This window comes from Coptis chinensis, chromosome 3 (genome assembly GCF_015680905.1).
Source record: "Coptis chinensis isolate HL-2020 chromosome 3, ASM1568090v1, whole genome shotgun sequence".
NCBI classification, from domain to species: Eukaryota; Viridiplantae; Streptophyta; class Magnoliopsida; order Ranunculales; family Ranunculaceae; genus Coptis; species Coptis chinensis.
Genome location: NC_141458.1, coordinates 114,711,207 through 114,732,827, shown reverse-complemented (window position 1 = coordinate 114,732,827; position 21,621 = coordinate 114,711,207). Strand labels below are relative to the sequence as shown.

The 21,621-nt window shown below is 34.1% G+C and overlaps 2 protein-coding genes across 3 annotated transcripts; one reads left to right on the top strand and one right to left on the bottom strand.

The window, feature by feature from the left end:
- Positions 1-1,081: 1,081 nt before the first annotated feature.
- LOC147513242 (Glycine cleavage T-protein family) lies at positions 1,082-21,540 on the top strand. Of its 2 annotated transcripts, none has more exons than XM_086596257.1 (6): positions 1,082-1,224; positions 18,275-18,837; positions 20,011-20,264; positions 20,432-20,530; positions 20,870-21,028; positions 21,119-21,540. In XM_086596257.1, exons 2-6 carry the CDS (start codon positions 18,410-18,412, stop codon positions 21,361-21,363), a joined length of 1,185 nt encoding a protein of 394 aa, XP_086452383.1. In that variant the 5' UTR covers positions 1,082-1,224; positions 18,275-18,409; the 3' UTR covers positions 21,364-21,540. The 2 variants fall into 2 exon arrangements, with proteins under 2 accessions (XP_086452383.1, XP_086452382.1); XM_086596256.1 differs by having other exon boundaries at positions 1,100-1,224; positions 18,263-18,837.
- On the bottom strand, positions 9,594-10,454 carry LOC147513243 (uncharacterized). Its single transcript, XM_086598880.1, has one exon. It carries the CDS (start codon positions 10,452-10,454, stop codon positions 9,594-9,596), a length of 861 nt encoding a protein of 286 aa, XP_086455006.1.
- Positions 21,541-21,621: the final 81 nt, after the last annotated feature.

Below are 21,621 nucleotides of genomic sequence, written 5' to 3'. Positions count from 1 at the left end.
TAAAACCATTGTTACATTTGCAGGCCTCCACCTCGCTTCTTCTAAGAGTTCTCTCTCTGTTTGGTACCCTATGTTCAAACTTTGCTTCATTTCTTATTTTTCAAATGTTGTGTAGCAGGTAGCAAGCCTGAACTCCTGCCTGAGATATATGTTGGTTCTTGCTATTGCACCAACTAAAGAATTTTGTAATCCATTCTTTGGCATTATTTCTACTCTTGCTTTCTATTCTCAGACCTAAGCCTGATGAGAACCACAGAATTCTGGACCATTCACAGTAAAAAACAGATAACTATCTGTTTCCAAACATTTGTAGCACAAGGGGCAGGAGAAATCCCCTAACATCTTCCTAGAAGCCAGCCTCTCTCCCCCATTGGCAAAGCATACATATACGCTTTCCAAATGAACATCTGGAGATTGGCTGGTATTCTAGTTTTCCAAAGAAACTTCACAGTTTTTATATTAAAGCTAGAACTCTGCCCTATACTATTATCCATAGATACGTGTTTGTAGACAGATTTCACTGCATCACATCCCTATCAACCACTGTAACCAATTAATAAAGTTTCCGTGGGCACTTTTTTTTTCGAAAAACTTTCCACGGGCACTCAACATCATGTAATAGCTCCATGTCTTCTATTTGAACAACTAGAGTTTCATGTCACAAGTGTCGCTGTGTCGGTAGCCTATCAGCATCAACATACTATATCTCAGTTACCGACTACTAAAGATAAGAAACACATAATTAAGTGGGATTTTGGTTTACAGACCACTGTCTTAGTAAATTAGCATTTATTAGCAGAAGAATAAGGTTCTAACTTTTAAGCTCGACAAAAGAAAAACTTGTAAAAACTATCAATGGTCTCTCTGTCGTAACTCGTAAGTCGAAACAGGCAACATTACATACCACATGTCGCGAAACATTATAGTAAAAACGTAACCAATTTACATGGGCTTCATCATGTATATAGCAATAGCAATTACAGACCACATGTCGCCCAAAGGACATAACAAAAGGTTAATCCAGTGGTTTTGGCCCAAAAGAGATAGGGGCCCAAACTGTGATTGGGTCTTCAATCTCGTAAACTCTCTCCCATCGTGACCTCGTCCATCTCTCCGAAATTCAGTTTTCAACTGTCCCTTTTCAAATAGGAACAAGAGAAACCAACGAACAAACAACAATTGAATTAACGGAAGCTTTCCATTGTGAAAAGGGACTCGAATCCAGTAAGTTTTTGTTCTCTACTTCATTTTTTGAGTTTTTCTACTTAAGTTTTGATTATTATTATTATACTAGCTTTCGAACCCGTCCTACGAACGGGTGCCGTTATATTAAATTATTGTAAAAAATATTAGCAACTATGCATAGCTATGAGATATGAAAATTATATTAATCGGTCATTCAAATTTCTTGCACCACTCTATAAAAGGAAGCACTAAACCTTGATAAAACTCATCGACTTCTTTTTGTTGTTAGGTTTAATAATAGAAGTTTGATTGAAGTTTTGTGAGAATGCTCAATGTGATGAAGATAATATTGAAACTACTTGAATAACATGACATTTTTAATCATAATAAAAAAAATTATGATAAACACTACTTAAAATGCAAAACTATATTTGTCGAGACATTTATTCCCCCTACATATAATACAAACATGTTTTAGGGTTATTAGTTCAATACATTTGTATCAAGTTTCTGATTTTCCATTAATTATTCTTTGAGGTTAGTTCAATGTAGTACGTTGCATTTAGTTTTCAATTTCTCATTAATTATTCTTTGAGGTTAGTTTAATGCAGTTGTATCAAGTTTCCGATTTTCCGTTAATTATTATTTGAGGTTAGTTCAGTGCAATTGCATCCACTTTATAATTTTTCGTTAGTTATTCATTAAGGTTAATTCAATACAGTTGCATCCAATTTTTGATGTTTCATTAATTACTCTTTGTGATTTATTCAATACATCTGCATCCAGTTTTTGATTTCACGTTAATTGTTTTTCTAGGTTAGTTCGATAGTTTACAATTTCTAGTTATTTATGCTTTTGAGGTCAGTGCGATACAGTTACATCCAACTTCCGATTTCCAGTTCACTATTCTTTGAGGTTATTTCAATGCATTTACATCCAATTTCTGATTTTCCGTTAGTTAATCTCTAATTTTAGTTTAATGCGCAATGCATCCAAATTTATGATTTTCCGTTAATTATTCTTTGAGGTTAGTTCAATACAGGTTGTATCCAATTTTTCGATTTTATGTTAATTGTTTTTAGGTTAATTCAATGCATTTGCATCAAGTTTCGATTTTTACATTAATTATTTTTTTGAGGTTAGTTCAATGCATTTAGATCAAATTTATAATTTCACATTAATTATTCATTTAGGTTAGTTCGAACAATAGTTTCACCCCTTTTCAATGTTTTGTTAATTAGTCTTTGAGATTAGTTCATTGTAATTGCATCTAGTTTCCAATTTTTCGTTAATAATTCTTTAAGGTTAGTTCAATACATCTGCATATAGTTTCTGATTATGCTTTAAGGTTAGTTCGATGCAATTACATCATGTTTCTGATTTCCCGTTAACTATTCTTTGAGGTTATTTTAATGCATATTTGCATTTAGTTTCTGATTTCCCACCAATTATTCTATGAGGTTAGTTCAATGCAGTTGCATTCGATTTTTTATTTTCAGTTAATTATTTTTTGAATTTAGTTCAATGCATTTGCATACAGTTTTTGGTTTCTCATTAATTATTATTTGAGGTTTGTTTGATGTATTTGCATACCGTTTACGATTTTTCGTTAAATATTTTTTAAGGATTTGCATCCAATTTCTAATTTTTCGTTAGTTATTATCTAATGTTAGTTTAATGCAATTGCATCAAGTTTTCGATTTCTAGTTAATTACTTTTTGAGTTTAGTTTATTGTATTTGCATAAAGTTTTCGATTTCCCGTTAATTACTCTTTGAGTTAGTTATGTATTTGAATCCAATTTTCAATTTCCTTTTAATTATCCAATGTGGTGTGTAATATCAACTTCTACTGATCCATCTGTAGTGCCCTTGCAAACATGACATAAAAAAATAAATTATGTTTGATTTACTATGTGAGATCATCAAAGATTATCCAGTTCCCAATTTTCCATTAATTATTCTTTAAATTATGCATGACTCACTATATGGAATCTGCAAAGATTATCTACGAATGGGTGTTATTATATTAATTATTCTAAAAAATATTTGCAAATATGCATAACTATTATATATTAATATTATATTGATCACTCATCCAAATTTCTTATAACGTGAAAATCTCATTCTCTATTAAAAAAAAACTCACCTTTGATAAAACCCTTCAACTTCCTTTTGTTGTTTAATAATATAAATTTGATTGAAGTTTTGTGAGATTACCTAATAAGGCGAAGTTCATATATATTGAAGCTACTTGAATAGTAAGGAGCTACCAGTCATACGGAAAGAGATAAGATAAACACCATTTTAAATGCAAAACTATACTTATTAAGACATTCTCACAACATATAATCCAACTATGTTTTGAGGTTAGTTCAATGCATTTGCATCCAGTTTCTGACTTTCCGTTATTTATAATTTGAGGTTAGTTCAATGCAATTGAATCCAATTTTTTATTCCCGTTTTTTTTTTAGGTTAGTTCAATGCAGTTACATCTAGTTTCCGATTTCTTGTTAATTATTCTTTGCAATTAGTTCAATACATTTGCATCCAATTTCCAATTCCCTATTAATTGTTCTTTGAGGTCAGCTCAATGCATTTGCATCCAATTTCTGATTTCCCGTTAATTATTCTGTGAGATTAGTTTAATGCATTTGTATACAGTTTCCGATTTCTTGTTTATTATTTGATAAGGTTGCATTTGCATCTAGCTTTCGATTTCCCGTTAATTATTGTTTAAGGTTAGTTCAATGAATTTGCATCCAATTTCCAATTTCCCGTTAATTATTTCTTGAGGTTAGTTCAATGCATTTGCATCCAGTTTATTTTTAGAGATTAGTTCAGTGCAGTTGCATCCGGTTTCCAATTTTCCATTAATTATTCTTTAAGATTAGTTCTACGCATTTGCATCATGTTTCCAATTTATAATTAATTTTTCTTTTAGGTTAGTTCAATGCATTTGCATCCAGTTCCCGATTGCCAGACAATTATTTTTTTATATATTAGTTTGATCTATTTGCATCCAAGTTTTGATTTCCCGTTAATTATTCTTTGAGGTTAGTTTAATGCAGTTATATTCATATTCCGATTTTCTATTAATTACTTTTTAAGATTAGTTTAATGCTTGCATTTGCATCCAGTTTCCGATTTCCCGTTAAATATTATTTGAGGTTAGTTCGATGCATTTACATCTAGTTTTCGGTTCCCCATTAATTGTTCTTTGACGTTAGTTTCATTCAGTATTATATATGTTTTGAAATATTTGTCATTATTGCTTTGCCATTAATTTTTTTTTCCATTTTCTATTATATATTTTGTGATGTTATTTTTTGTATAATTTAATTTTTCACATGTAATTTGTTTTGGTTTGGTATATAATTTATTTAAGCCCAACTTCCACTTTAATCTAATCTCGTTATTCCATTTGAATTATATATATATATATATATATATATATATATATATATATATATATATATATATATATATATATATATAATTTATAAATTTAATTGAATCTGCCATAATTATTGTGATCGAATTGTGATTTTTGGAATCCTTAACTATGAATAAATGTTTAAATCCCATTGTGGATGATGCATCAAATCAAAGGGTTTTAGGAAAATTGTTTTCGTGGAAACTATTGTTTTAGCAATTTAGTTTTTTGTCTCATATTTTTTTTTTTTTAATTAGCTATATATTTTGGAAAAAGTTGGAGACTCTATGAAACTCTAGATGGGATTGTTTTTGTGAAACTCTAGATGGAATTGTTTTTTCAGAATTAGTTATAGTGTTTAGGAAAAGTTAGAAACTCTATGAAACTTGAAACTTTATATGGGATTGTTTTCTTATTTATATCCTACTTTTGGGTTAGTTAGACTTACCCCCCATTTTCACGTGTCGCCCAAGTCAACAAGTCTTGATCATTATCTCGAAAAGTCAACTATAGTGAAAAGACCAAACTACCCTTAGCCATGACTTTGAGTCATCACACCAGTCAAATTAGACACGGTCACGATCTCCAACGAAAAAATCAAAGGTCGGAATTTATCCAAAGAAAAAAAGACACCAACTACCCCGATCTTGTAATTACTCTTTTGCCACCAAACTATTTACCAAAGTTTGAACTGCGGAAACACGTGTCGCCATCCCGTGGAAAGTAATCCAACGGTCATAATAGATTACCAAAGAAATTACTTCTCAAAGTAGATAGACACGGAGTCATCCAAATGCGATTCTATCCAACGGATTGAAACTAAAGTAAAACTAGCCGCTGCCTAAAGCCATCAAATTGAAGTTCATCTTCTCCCTAAAGCCATGAAATTGAAGATGGGTGGTGGTCACGAAGTCAAACTCCAACTGCATTCCGATTTACAAGGTACTTAATATTATCTTACTGTTGCTTTCTGAAGGTAAGACATTAGACCTTTTTGGTTTATCATTATTTTGAACTTTGGGGGGCTATTACTAATTAATGTTTTAACAATGGGGTGGTATGTCTAAAATATGTTTATAATGTTTCAGATTGTTCATGCTTATTGTGTGGCCAAAAGACACATAAAAAGCGACTCAATACCCTTGGATGCATGTAATTTGTAAGAATTGCAACAACGAATGCGACTTTGCTTGAAGACAATAACAAAAAAGGTTTATCAAATGTCGAAAATGTGAATCGGCGAATGGCTAGATGATTTAATGGGAAATTCAAGTGACAAACCCAACGATCTTGGTAGTCCATTCTTAGGTTAGAAAGGCAATCGGATGCTTTGTATGTAAAGCGAGGGACCATTGGTCATATACTTGTCCTTAGAAGCGGTCTCCGTGCAAGATGTGTACTACTATTAGGGACGGAGGACTTCAACTCAACTAAGAAGCAAGGGGCAGAAGTTTCAAATGCCTAAGGTGTGATCAGTTTGAATGGTTGGAACTTGCAATTCGCGGTTATTATAAGAAGGAGAAGTCTGAACCAAAGAAGTTGGTTTTTGAAGAAGAGGCGAAGGAGTCATCATCTTCGAAGTCCAATTCCAATTTGAAATTGAATATTGAGTTAGTCATAGAAGATTTATCTGAAGTATTTAATGCAAAGATTCTTCTTAAAGGAAAGGAACAGATGAAGCAAATTTAGCATGTTAATTTGCAGGGACTTGATGTATTATTTTGTCTTGTTGTCTTGTTAGCTATTAATCAAAATTGTGGTTTGTTGACTGCTATTAATTGGTGTTAAGTTTACTATCATAAAAACATATAAGTCATTCCCTAATACAATAAGTTTAGGGTTTCCCTAAAACATAAGATAAAACATGACAGAATTAGAAATAGGGTACCCTTAGAAATATATAAGTCATTCATAATATCTTAGGTCCAAAACCAAACATTGTCCAAGTACCATCCACAAAAAAGATCAAAATAACAAAACAAGTCATTACATGCCCAAAATGTAACAGTCTTGCAGAGTTTCCAACCATCTAAAATAACAAAGGTACCCAAATCACAATAACCCTTCCTGCAGAATTCAGAGTTTCCAATCTGGCCTCACAGTTTGGAACTTCTGCCTTGATCCTGGATTTGGTGGAGGAGCTAGTGGTGGTTTGTTTTGTTTTGTGGCCTTGGCCATTTTTGGTGGTGCACCTGAACTGGTGTTTAGTTTCTCTGCTACACGTGGTGGCATGTAGGTGTCTCTGAGCCTCTTCATAAGGTCAGCAAAAGTATGCCTTTGCTCTGGAGCCAAATCAAATAAACACTAGATCAGCCAATTTACAAAACAGAGTCAATTTGATATAAATCAGTTCAACTTATCAACCCATAAACCCATATTATACTCTACCTGGAATGTATTAGCCTTATGTGGCTTCTGTGGTAATGGCACTCCACCAGCTGCCAATGTTTGTAGTTGCTTTGGTGTTGGTGGTTGAAAATTCACAGTAGAAGGCTTTGTAGTGGCCTTTGTTGGTATTGTCACAGTTGAACATGCTGCCTTGGTTTTGGCCCTAGTGTTAGGCTGTGATGATGTTGGCTGACTAACAACTGTTTCCTTGGACTTGTCCCTAGTCGGGGCTGTGATGAAGCCGCTTCCTTGGTTTTGTCCCTAGTCTTTGGGCAAATGATGAAGTCGCTTCCTTGGTTTTGTCCCTAGTGTTGGGGTCGTGATGAAGCCGCTTCCTTGGTTTTGGCCCTAGTCTTTGGCTGTGATGAAGCTGCTTCCTTGGTTTTGGCCCTAGTGTTGGGGGCGTGATGAAGCTACTTCCTTGGTTTTCTCTAGTCTTTGGTGTGGATGAAGTAGTTTCCTTGGACTTGCCCCTAGTGATGGGTCTGGATGATCTTTGGCCGACTAACAACTATTTCCTTGGACTTGTCCCTAGTGTTGGGCTGTGGATGATGGTGAAGGTGGTACTTGACTTGAACTTGCAGCTTTGGACTTGCTCCTAGTGTCTTTGAAGCGATGATGGTAAAGTTGGCACTTGATTTGAACTTGCACAAATGGACTTCCTTCTAGTGCTAGGTTGTGAAGGTGAAGCTGGTGGTTGACTTTCAGTGGCAACTTTGGACTTGCTTCTAGTCTTTGGGTACTTGACTTGGTTGTGATGAAGGAAGCTGGGTGGTGGTTGACTTTCAAAGAGCAACTTTGGACTTGCTTCTAGTGCTAGGTACTTGACTTGGTTGTGATGAAGGAGAAGCTAGTGGTGGTTGACTTGAACTTGCAACTCTGGACTTGCTTCTAGTGCTGGGTTGTGAAGGTGAAGATGGCAATGGACCATTTGATGCTTGTGAAGATTCTACATCTTTGGCCTTAGATTTACCTATTATCCCAAACAAATGAGAATTCCTGACATGTAAGTAATTCCTGACATGTCATATGTAACCACATAGTGATGAGTGTCCTTACCTTTTGGTTGTGCAGGGAGGCCTTTGCATGTCTTGGAATTATGCCCCTCTATCCTACACAACCTACACTTCCTTCTCTTCTTGTTTGGTGCTTCCTCATCTTCATCTCTCCTTCTATTCTTTCTTGGCCGCCCAATACCCCTGGTGTGTGGAGGTGGATGGTATAGCTGTTCTGGTGTCTACATGCAAACAAACACATAAATTAATAACTAAAGAACAATATTATACCTGTACAGATAAATACTTAACACACCTCCAAAACCTAAAACATATGCCAAATTCAATTCCACTAAAACCAGAAAATCCTCAAATCCAACCAAGTAATATGCACACAGAAAACCATCCAACACAAGAAACTAACCAGACAAATGTTTCATTGATGGTGCTATTCTTGTTAGCACTCAATTTACATTTCAGCTTGAATCACCAAGGTTACAGCTTACAACCATACTACTAGGCACTTTAACTTGTTAAACTACCAACCATACACAAAAATTCAACCAAAGAAACATACTCCATGATCCCCCAACTATAGCTCAACACTTGAGTTATAAGTTCTCAACACAAAACTTGTCACAAAGAAACACACTTTATGAACACTCTCATGACTTAAACTCAAAAGGGTATCTCAAAACCTTATAAAATTCTCAAAAATCACAAATTCTGGATAAATAAACAAACTTTATAAACTTCGAGCACATATATTCAAAGGTGTACTCTTAACAAGCAATTCTGACTTTCTTAACTTGTCATAATAATTGAATTGTCAGAGTTATATGCATCTCTGCTACTAAGTCATATACTTGTCTTCTCTGGTCAATTTTCAAGTTAAATTACTGCTACTAAGTTATATGCATCTCTGCTACTAGGTTTCAAGTGTCAGAGTTATATGCATCTCTGCTACTAAGTCCCTACATTATAGTCAGACTTGCAATGGCACTGAAATTTGGCAGAGTGATTTGAAACTTCTATCAATCTACTACTATAGAGTGATTTCAAACATAATTCTATCAACCAAAAAGAATACTACTAGCTATATGATCCTCATTATTGTCTGATGACCTTCTATAAGAAAATTAAATTATATTCCATAACAAAGACTTGTGTCCATCTTCTGATTGATTTGAAGAAATATATGGGGTGGTAATGAAGCTGGATACATGTGGAAAAAAAAAGACCCATTTCGGACTTTTTTTTTTTTTTTTTTAATAAATTTATTTATGAAATACAAGTGTTGGTTTGGTGTGAAGTTGGATACAAGTTTGGAATCAACACTTGCTTGTTACTTGCAAATTAATGCAACAACACAAAACAGAACAACTACAGTGTTACCTACTACAGAACAACACTACTACAGAAGAACAAATTAATGCAACAACACAGAACAAATTAATGCAAGAACACAAAATAGAACAACACTACTACAGAAGAACTACTACTACTATTACTACTGCCCATTTTCCTTCTTTGTTTTTTCTTTCATTTATTATTAGGGACCCTTATTATTATTATTGTGAAAATAAATTAGTCAGTTCAACAGCTCAACACCAGTATCAATGAAAGAGAGTTTAGGGTAACTTACAGGCTTGGGCCAGTCTCTTGGATCTTCCATTGGCTTGATGTGTCCCTTGTAAGCCATTCGATATGTAGACACCCAGAAGTAGGAACTACAATACTCTCTCCAATCAGCTCTCATTTTGTATAAAATAACTACTGCATGCACACAAACAATCCTAGAGAGTTGCCATCTCCTACAACTGCACTCTTGATCTACTATGTTCACAGTGTATCTATAATCAGACTTGACATCCCTGATATAAGACAGACTGCTATTACTTGCTTCCAAATCCCAGTTAGGAATGTCTTCTATCATCTTCTCTATTTTCTTCACAACTGCAGGAACTAACCCATTTATATCCCATTCTTTTGCCTTCTCTCTCCTCTTATACAAAAAGGACATCAACAATGTATGATACTTATCTAAGAAAGGAACAATGGGCATATCCCTCAAGTCCAAAATCCAGTTGTTAAATGATTCAGAAAAATTGTTTGTGATGTGATCACATTTTGTATAATCATCAAAGTGTGCCCTTGCCCAACTCTCCACTTTCTCTCTCATAAGCCAGGCCCTAGCTTCTGGACATTCAACTTCTAGTTGAGCCATACACCTATCAAAATCAGTTATCTTATAACATTTTGCAGCACCCCAGACTAGCAACTCCAAATGTTTTGCCTTGAAAACTTTCTTAAAGTTTTTGTACATATGCCTAAAGCAAAACCTATGGGGATTGTTAGGGAACACACTTGACACAGCTTCAATTAATCCCTTTTGTCTGTCAGACACAAATGTCAACTTGTACATATGACAATCTAATCCATTCCTTTTCATTGTTTGTAAAAAATTAGTCCAACTCTCTTTCCCCCTCGGATCTTGTGATATAGATCGCTATAGAAAACAAACCATTGTTCCCATCCAATGCTACCATGCTTAGACATTGTCCTCCATACTTACCCTTCCGGAAAACACCCATCTAATCCAATAATGGGTCTACAAGCAAAAGAGAATCCCGACAAAGAAGCGATAAAACACACACATACATCTTCAAACCGCAAGGTTTGATAATTTCTAGAACAAAAAGCAATTGACCTGGATTACTTCTCATTATCGATAAAAATGGAGTACACACAATATATAAGTAACAATAACAATATATAAGTAACAATAACAATGCATAAGTAACACACATATAGAAAACAAACAATATATAAACACGTATAACATTTAGGGTTTACGATCACATAACACAGTACTAGTTTGTAACTCTCTGCAAAATCTCCCATGAATCTGTTGCAAGCATCTAATTCTTGCACTCCATGCAGTCCGGTAAGAGATTGCCACATGCTTTATACTATGTCATCAATGATGTTTTGTGGAGTACAAGTCTAGTGATGTACCTTCATATGTTCCAACATAACGAAGGCCACCCAAACTACATCACCATTCTATTCTTGTGGTCTCAGATCGTATCAGACATCTATGTTCATTGTTAAAGGTGCTCACCTCTCATTGTAAAACCATCACTCTTCTTCTTCCTCCAAGAAGTAAACCCTCGGGGACACCCACTAGCCTCACAGATAGCTAAAATTCTGTATGACTCATTCACAACCATCCTACCCACAAATCTATTCTTAATGCGGTAATCCTTAATCTCCTGCCTCAATATTTTGATATTAGGCCACTCCATACCTCTTTCCCACTCATCTTCAACAATGTGTGGCCTAACATCATTGGCCTCGGTTCTATACACATCTACAGTCTCACCTTCATAGTTATAGTACTCTGCATAACTTGGAATCATATACTCCAATTCATCTTCGGATGATGTGTGCCTTTAATGATACTCCTCTTCGTGTTCCAATTCTTCAACATTTGGAGGTGGAGGCTTTGCTTGCTACTTTTCTCACAACAGAACTTCAATACCTTCATCATCATCTAGCTCATCTTCGGACGGGACATTGTATGTGTTGACATCAAAGGTCCCCACATTAGACCAAAACGAAGTCATCTTCATCAACAATGACACCCTTTCCTTTGACTTTTCTCCCACCCTTTCTCTTCTCTCGGTTGTCTCTCCGGACTTGGCATACTTAGTTGGTTGTCTCTTTGCTTTGTGGATGGACTTCCTTTTCCTTTCCTACCAACTTCTTCTTGCACAACTTCTTTTTACTTTTGTATTCAAAGCTTCAAATGTGGGGTCTTCAACTTCTACTTCCGCATGGCTTCATCATGTCATAAACTTTATTTTCAACATAAACATCACAAGCACCCATCCAGATTGCTAACCAACCTGTCTCCACATCTCCAATAAATCAAAGATCGGTCACTACATGAACTACTTTACCACCAACAATGTAAGCCCGGCTTGACCTCTTCCATGTTGACATCCAACAATAAATCTTTCAAGTCTGATTGCATGTCCAACATATTTAGTTTATCACCATCTACATTCATCATCCAAACTTCCTTTTTACCCGGTGAAATCTTTTTTTGACGGTGTGTTAACCTTCTACGAGGTGTCTTAAAGAAACCCCATAGTGAATCAACATGTTTCTCACTTCATCATCAGCCATGACTGTACAGAATGAAAAAGAAAATCACTGTTAAACAACTATTTTAGAAGCAAACAAGTCTAAAAGCATTAATAAATCATGAATTTCAGTTGATTACCTTCAGATCTAAGACAAAGATGATGCCTTGCAGTTGATAACACCTTCAAGTTGATGAGGCTTGCACAGTTCTACTGAATAATGTATATAACTACATCACCTTTGACAAATTCAAATGCTTACAACTTTAAACATACAGTTCTATAAAAAAAATTAAGTGTTGTTGTGATGTTCTAACAAGCACGCTCAAACACTAGATCAGTGATAACTCAAGCATGCTCAAACACTATATCAGTGATAAATCCTCACAACAATGGAGACAACAATGGAGTTTCTTCCCGCTTAAAAAAATAGACTTGGCTCTTTATACAAGGTGATTAGACGTAAAACTGCAGTTTAGTTTCGATCCGTTGGATAGAATGCACTGGATGACTCCACGTGTCTATCTACTTTGACTGAGAAGTAATTTCTTTGGTAATCTATTATGACCGTTGGATTATTTTCACAGGATGGCGACACGTGTTTCATAGTTCAAACTTTGGTAAATAGTTCGGTGGCAAAAGAGTAATTACAAGATCAGGGGTAGTTGGTGTCTTTTTCTTTGGATCAATTCTGACCTTTGATTTTTTTCATTGGAGATCGTGACACGTGTCTAATTTGACCTAGTGTGATGACTTAAAGTCATGGCTAAGGGCAGTTTGGTCTTTTCACTACAGTTGACTTTCGAGATAACAGTCAAGACTTGTTGACTTGGACGGCATGTGAAAATGGGGGGTGACCCTAATATTTTTGAAAATGGGGGGGTATCCCTAGTTGGAACTAGTAATGGCGGGTAAGTCTAACTAACCCCCTATTTTTTTATAAGTAGTAATAGAGTTAAGAAAAAACTGGAGTCCCTGCGAGTGTTCCAAAAAATAGATTGGTGAGGGTGTAACATATTCCAATTCTTTATATATATATATATATAAAGAATATATATAAAAAGAATTGGAATATGTCATAATTATTGTGGTCATAATTGTGATTTTTTGAATCCTTAACTATGAATAAATGTCTAAATCACACAGTGGATGGCGGATCAAATCGAAAGGGTTTTAGAAAAATCGTTTTCGGTGGAAATTATTGTTTTTAGCAATTTAGTTTTTTGTTTACTATTTTTTTTTTTTCTTAATTAGCTACATTGTTTAGGAAAAGTTAGAGATTTTTGAAACTCTAGATGTAATTGTTTTTTCATAATTAGATATAGTGTTTAGAAAAAGTTAGAGAGTATGTGAAACTCTATATGGGATTGTTTCTTTATTTATATCATACTTTTTTATATTTAGTAATAGAGTTTAGAAAAAACTTATCTCCTATTTTTTCTTAATTAGCCTTGACACGTGGACACTCTAGAAACGCTTCTTCAATTGAAGAGGGTAGAGCTATAATATATACTAGATTTTGGACCCGGCGCATACGCCCGGGATCTATTAAATATTGTGTGTGCTGAAAAGGCTTTACAAAATGTCTCACACAAATTTTCAAATCAGAATATATTTTTATTGAAAATAAACCGAAATACGTTAATGAACAGCAATTATGGTGGATAAGTACTTGGAAACTAAATGATCAAATTGAGATAGCCTTTTCACTTTGTGGTTTAGAATATTAATCCGTAATTTTCAAATGAAATTATCTTAAACTCGATCTAGCTTGTATAATAGTTTTATTTGATTTATGATGATTTAGCGGCAAATTTTTGAATAAGAATATATTTTTATTGAAAATAAACCGAAATCACTAAAACAGATTAATTGTTTCCATATCCTCAAAGAATACACTACTCCCACTTGAAAAGATTTATCACATGAACGTGTCCTACGAACGGTTGCCGTTATATTAAATTATTCTAAAAAATATTAGCAACTATGCATAACTATGAGATATGAAAATTATATTAATTACTCATTTAAATTTCTTGCACCACTCTCTATAAAAATGAAGCACTAAACCTTGATAAAACTCATCGACTTATTTTTATTGTTAGGCTTAATAATTGAAGTTTTGTGAGAATGCCCAATGTGGCGAAGATAATATTGAAGCTACTTGAACAGCAAGGTATTCATGATCACAATAAAATAATTATAATAAACACTACTTAAAATGCAAACTATATTTGTCGAGACATTTATTCCCCCTACATATAATACAAATATGTTTTAAAGTTATTAGTTCAATGCATTTGCATCAAGCTTCTGATTTTCCATTAATTATTCTTTGAGGTTAGTTTAATGTAGTACATTACATCCAGTTTCCAATTTCTCATTAATTATTCTTTGAGGTTAGTTTAACGCAGGTTGCATCACGCCTTCGATTTCTAATTATTATTTGAGGTTAGTTCAGTGCAATTGCATCCACTTTATGATTTCCCGTTAGTTATTCATTAAGGTTAATTTAGTACAATTGCATCTAGTTTCCGATATTTCGTTAATTAGTCTTTGAGATTAGTTCATTGCATTTGCATCAAAGTTTCAATCTCTAGTTAATTACTCTTTGAGGTTAGTTCAATACATCTGCATCCAGTTTATGATTTTCCGTTAATTGTTTTTCTAGGTTAGTTCGATAGTTTACAATTTCTATACAGTTTGCATACATGTAAGAGTCTGTTTTTATAAACTCACTTTCATTTTGGGTTCCTAATTACTCATGTGAGAAGACTAAAAAAGTGGGCATTTATGCTTTGAGGTCAGTGCGATGCAGTTACATCCGACTTTCGATTTCTAGTTAACTATTTTTTGAGGTTATTTGAATGCATTTGCATCCAATTTCTGATTTCCCGTTAGTTAATCTCTGATTTTAGTTTAATGTAGTTGCATCTAGTTTTTTGTTTTCCTTTAATTATTATTTGAGGTTAGTTCAATGCAGTTGCATCCAATTTCCGATTTTATGTTAATTGTTATTTGAGGTTAGTTCAATGCATTTGCATCAAGTTGCCGATTTCCCGTTAATTATATTTTTAGGTTAGTTCAATGCAGTTACATCAAATTTATAATTTCCCATTAATTATTCATTTAATTTAGTTCAATGCAGTTTCATCTATTTATCAATATTTCGTTAATTAGTCTTTGAGATTAGTTCATTGCATTTGGATCCAGTTTCCAATTCTCGTTAATAACTCTTTAAGGTTAGTTCAATTATATAACATCTAGTTTCTGATTATTTATGCTTTGAAGTTAGTTCGATATAATTATATCCGGTTTCTGATTTCCCGTTAACTATTCTTTGAGGTTATTTCAATATATTTGCATTTAGTTTCCGATTTCCCACCAATTATTCTATGAGGTTAGTTCAATGCAGTTGCATTCGGTTTTTGATTTTCTGTTAATTATTTTTTGAGTTAAGTTCAATGCATTTGCATCCAGTTTTCGGTTTTCCATTAATTAGTATTTGAGGTTTGTTTGATATATTTGCATACCGTTTCCGATTTTCCGTTAAATATTTTCCAATGATTTGCATCCAATTTCTAATTTCCCGTTAGTTATTCTCTGTCGTTATTTTAATGCAATTTGCATAAAGTTTCCGATTTCCCGTTAATTACTCTTTGAGCTCGGTTATGTATTTGAATCCAGGTTTCGATTTCCTTATAATTATCCAATGTGGTGTGTAATACCAACTTCTATCGATCCATCTATAGTGTCCTTGCAAACATGACATAAAAAAGTAAATTATGCTTAATTTACTATGTGGGATCATCGAAGATTATTCATTCGATTTCCGTTAATTATTATTTAAATTATGCATGACTCACTGTGTGGAATCTTCAAATATTATCTACGAACGGATATTGTTATATTAATTATTCTGAAAAATATTTGCAAATATGCAAAACTATTATATATTGATCACTCAACTAAATTTCTTATAACATGAAAACCTCACTCTCCATTAAAAAACAGTAACTCACCTTTGATAAAATCCTTCAGCTTCATTTTGTTATTTAATAATAGAAGTTTGATTGAAGTTTTGTGAGATTGCCTAATAAGGTAAAATTCATATATATTGAAGCTACTTGAATAGCAAGGAGTTCCCAATCATACGGAAAAAGATAAGATAAATACCATTTTAAATGCAAAATTATATTTATCGAGATATTCCCACAACGTATAATCCAACTATGTTTTGAGGTTAGTTCAATGCATTTACATCCAGTTTCTGATTTTCCGTTATTTATATTTCGAGGTTTGTTCAATGCAGTTGCATCCAATTTCCAATTCCCATTATTTATTTTTTGAGATCAGTTCAATGTAGTTGCATTCAGTTTTTGATTTATCGTGAATTATTCTTTTCGGTTAGTTCAATACATTTGCATCTAATTTCCAATTCCCTATTAATTGTTCTTCGAGGTCAGTTCAATGCATTTGCATCCAGGTTTGATTTCACACTATTCTACGTGATATTAGTTTAATGCATTTGCATCCAGTTTCTGATTTATAGTTTATTATTTGATAAAGTTGCATTTGCATTTGCATTTAGTTTCTGATTTCATGTTAATTATTATTTGAGGTTAGTTCAATGAATTTGCAACCAGTTTTCGATTTCTCGTTAATTATTTCTCGAGGTTTTGCATCCAATGTATTTTTTGAGATTAGTTCAGTGCAGTTGCATTCGGTTTTCGATTTCCCGTTAATTATTTTTTAAGATTAGTTCCACACATTTGCATTATGTTTCCAATTTATAATTAATTTTTATTTGAAGTTAGTTCAATGCAGTTACATCCAGTTCTCAATGCAGTTACATCCAGTTTCCGATTTTATGTTAATTTAATCTTTGAGGGTTAGCTCAATGTATTTGCATCTAGTTTCCGATTTTTCGACAATTATTTTTTTATATTAGTTTGATGTATTTGCATCCAAGTTTTGATTTTCCGTTAATTATTTTTTGAGGTTAGTTTAATGCAGTTGTATCCATATTCCGATTTTTTTTATTAATTACTTTTTAAGATTAGTTTAATGCTTGCATTTGCATCCAGTTTCCGATTTCCTGTTAAATATTATTTGAGGTTAGTTCAATACATTTACATCCAGTTTTCAGTTCCCCATTAATTGTTTTTTGACATTAGTTTCATTCAGTATTATACATATTTTAAAATATTTGTCATTATTGCTTTTCCGTTATTTTTATTTTTCATTTTCTATTATATATTTTGTGATGTTATTTTTTTGTATAATTGTTTTTAACTATGTTTTGAGGCTGTGTTAAAGATATATTTGAAATAAGTCGGTGCTTTATCATAGACACTAAAATTGTATGATTTGTAATAGGGAATTAGTTTCTACAAATCACATATTTTTTAGCAAATTTTTTTATTTGATCAAATATATATATGAATTAGAACACTAAAAGTATTTGATTCGTAATAGGAAATTACCTTCTACAAATCACCTATTTTTTAGTATTTTTTTTTATTTGATCAAATATATAAGAATTGGAAATACACTCAAACTCTCCAAATATAAGAATTAGAAATACACTCAAACTCTCCAAAGAGGTTCTATGTATGTGGGATTGTAGGTTATTGGAAAATACTATTTCATATTAGAGTGCCACATATGATAGAGAAAATACTAACTCTCATATTAGAGTGCCACATAGGAAAGAAAAAATCATCTTTTAAAGGTCTGCTTTTAGTCCGGTGGAGCGAGCTTAACATTTTGGGAGAAGGGGGGTTATCTGCAAAAACCAACTTGGTTGGTTTCTGTCTGTCTGTCCTCATCTCTTCCTTCTGTTTTTTCTCTTTGTCTCTCTCACTCTCCCTTTTCCTCTCCCTCTCCTTCTCCATCTCCACTCCTCCATCTTCCTCTCCCACTCCGCTCACCCCCACTGCTTAGCAGTATACTAGTATATAGATAGTAGATATAAGGACCACATTAAAGCCCAAATCCTATAAAGCCAGCAAGGTATGGGCTAATACAGATGAATAAAAAATATATAAGCCCAAATACATAAACTCTTTCTGTCTTTCATCAACTTTAGCTCCTGACTCGTTCTCAGTCCATTTTGCAGGCAAATCATCAAAATTGAACCACGTAGCGCTTCATTTTTCCCCTAAAGAGAAGCACGTGTCAAACACCCAATTACCCTCTTCTTTCTTCTCTTCTCTTCTCTCTGCAAAACTTTAACACAAACAAGCAAAAAACAATGCATCGTTTCAAACTTGAATCGTTAAAATTTTACAGAACCTTTCATTCTTCCACCTCAACTCTCTTCTCACAACACCTGAACGATGTTGGTTCAATGGCTACACACCTCGAAAGTCGATCAGTAATTCGGTTTCGAGGCCCGGACACAATTAAATTCCTTCAAGGTTTATTAACAAATGATATAAAACGATTTGCTGAATCAACTGGGGAGAAAAAGTCTTATTTATCGACACCCAATGTAGCTACTGTTTCAACTCCACCTATGTATGCTGCGTTACTTACTCCTCAAGGAAGGTTTTTGTATGATTTTTTTCTTTATAAACCTCCTCAGTCTAATGAGAAGCTGGATAAGTCGAATGAGTTGTTTGAGTTGCTTGCTGATGTGGATTCTCTTGTGTTGGATGAAATCTTGGATTGCTTTAAGAAGTAAGTTCTTTTTTTTTTGTTAGTGTTTCTGTGATGGGGTTTTGAGATGAAGGTGTTTGTATATGTGTCTTTGACATAGCAATGATATTTTTCATAAGTGAGTTAGGTAATTTTTTGTTTTTGTTACTCATTGCGACCAAATGAGTAATGCCAATCGATACATGTAAAATCAACTGTCCCAAGTTGACAGTAGGCATGGAATTTGAGTGAGTTTTGTGCCTAGTGTTGTTAGTATTTGATAAATAGGTTACCTGACTCATTAGGCAATTTTTTTTTTGCCCCCCATAATGCTTTACTTTTCCTTCATTCTCCATTTGTTAGTGACTTTCCAAGTGTTTACTTTAACAATTCAACAATAATCTGAATATTGCCCTGTGATTTTCCAATGCGTATTTTGGAAATATTCCATTGGCCCAGATAAGGATAGTTGAAAATATTTATTCCAGGATCAGGTGATATTATTTTCAACTAGGAATTGGGTCATTGTACAGTTGCAAAAGTTTCCATGTATTTTCAATTCTCAAATCTCTAGTTCTTCTACCATGAATGCTGGACAAGTGTAGGCATATTATGGAAGAGAGCAGAGAAAGGCGGAAACAGACTTGTCAAATTTATTCGTTACACCTGAATTTCCTACTTTTCTTGACATGCATATCTTCATCTTCCATTTGGTTCCACTAAATCAAATAATTACTAGAAGAATGAAACAAACAAATAAATTGTGTTGAAGCATATATAGACCCAAATCTTATTCATCTCTCACCTTGTTTATCATTTTTCACGCCAAATTACACATGAATATCTAATTTAAGGCTCGGATGTTTCTGCACAGCCTAATTGGAATTTCATAGCACTTAACAAGCTGGCTCATAATGAGTGACAAACATTGCTCAGTTCCACTGGGAAAAGGAAACGGGCTGACTTGTATATTAGAGTATTTTTATTTTATTTTTTCGCTTTTAGCCTTCACAACTATTTCACGAGATATAAGACATTGGGATTCACTTGGAATTATGTCTTAAAATGTCTCTTTTGATCATTTGATTTGTTTTATGCACCTAAAAACTGCTATAGTCAGCTTGTGATGCTCTTGTGTATTGCAGGGTTTATGTCCGATGTTGATTTTGTAAAAGGTAGTAATACATCTTTCTTGTACTTGTATTTGTCCTATAGATACCGGCTGAGAGCAAAAGTGGAGATTGAGAATGTAGCCAAAGAGTTCTCTTGTTGGCAACGCTTTGGTAGAGATCTTTGTAGTGACTCCAAATCAACAGAAGAGCCTGAGGCTTCATCAGTTGGCTATGGTGCCAGTGTGGATCGCGCTGCATTGTCAGCATCACAAGGAAATGGTCTTGGCTGGGAATGGTACAAGGATCCTAGATTGGATCTCCTTGGTTTCAGGGGAATTTTTCCAACCAATACAACACGTAAGCTGTGTTCTGTTGATTCTCTTGAAACTCTACATCATTCAGTAACAAGTAGCTTAGGGCATCAGGCAGATCATATGTGCTAACTATGTACTCAGTAGTTTTATTATGCATTGAGCTTTATAGATTTATTTATGTAGTTATTTATTTATTTTTATCCTTTGTAGCGCCGTTGGTTGAGGCTGACAAAGAAACTAATGAAGAGAATTATCTTCAGTGGAGAATAGAGAAAGGAATTGCTGAGGGCACAACTGAGATCCCAAAAGGTTATTTCTCTTCCCAGTATATCTCTCACTGTGTCTTGGTTTTTCTTTTTCGTTTGGGAAAAGGAAAAGAAAGCAGAAGGATAAAAAAAATGAAAAGTCCTCAAGTGAGTAGAGGGTTTGCAGAATTATAACCATCTATTGAAACAACACCTGGGGGGGGGAGACCTAGACTACGAGCCAGATTGCTAGCAAATAAATGTGACATCCATTTCAAGCTATATCGCTATTCTTTGACTAAAATGAAGTTCTGGTCTGTGTTTCCTAAATCACAAGTTAACTGTATGTACACTAAAGTATATGAGCTGACCAATTTTCTTTGGTCTGCCTGTTCTTCTTCAGGTGAAGCTAATCCACTCGAATATAATCTTGCTGGTCTGAACGCAATAAGCTTTGACAAGGGGTGTTATGTGGGTCAAGAATTGGTTGCTCGTACACACCACCGTGGTGTCATACGCAAGCGTTTGCTTCCCTTAAAATTTGTTGATGGGAATGGAAAAGGTATCGATTGACATACTGAGACCTTCCAATAACATCAGCTTCTGTTGTTATAGTATTGATTCTTTATGTTTTCTTTTCAATTGTTCTCAGAATTAGAGCAGGAGGTTGCGGCGAGGTCAGAAGTGATAGATCCGTCATCTAACAAGAAAGTTGGGACTGTAACAACTGCACTTGGGTGTCAAGGGATGGGTTTGCTGAGGTTGGAAGAAGCCTTCAAGAAATCAGGAGTATTGAGTGTCAAAGGGCAGGAAGACGTGAAAGTTGAGGCCATTCGACCAGAGTGGTGGCCTGCAGAATGGTTTCCAGAGCATCAACAACACAGTGTAGCTGCTTAGAATTGTTCTGTAGAGTACATAAAGAATTCTGAAATCTCTCCCAAGCTAACCTATGTTTTGTACCTTATGTGTTCAATAAATTGACCTGGCATGGTCCCAAATGAAGCCTGTGTATCTAATGTTATGTGGTCAGAACAGTTCATATTTCAACTTCAATCCCAGAAATGAAATTTTGCCCACATTGTCTTCGGCTATTTGCAATTCTTACAAACCAGTAACAAGTAACAACACACACACACACTTTGTTAAGAATAGCTA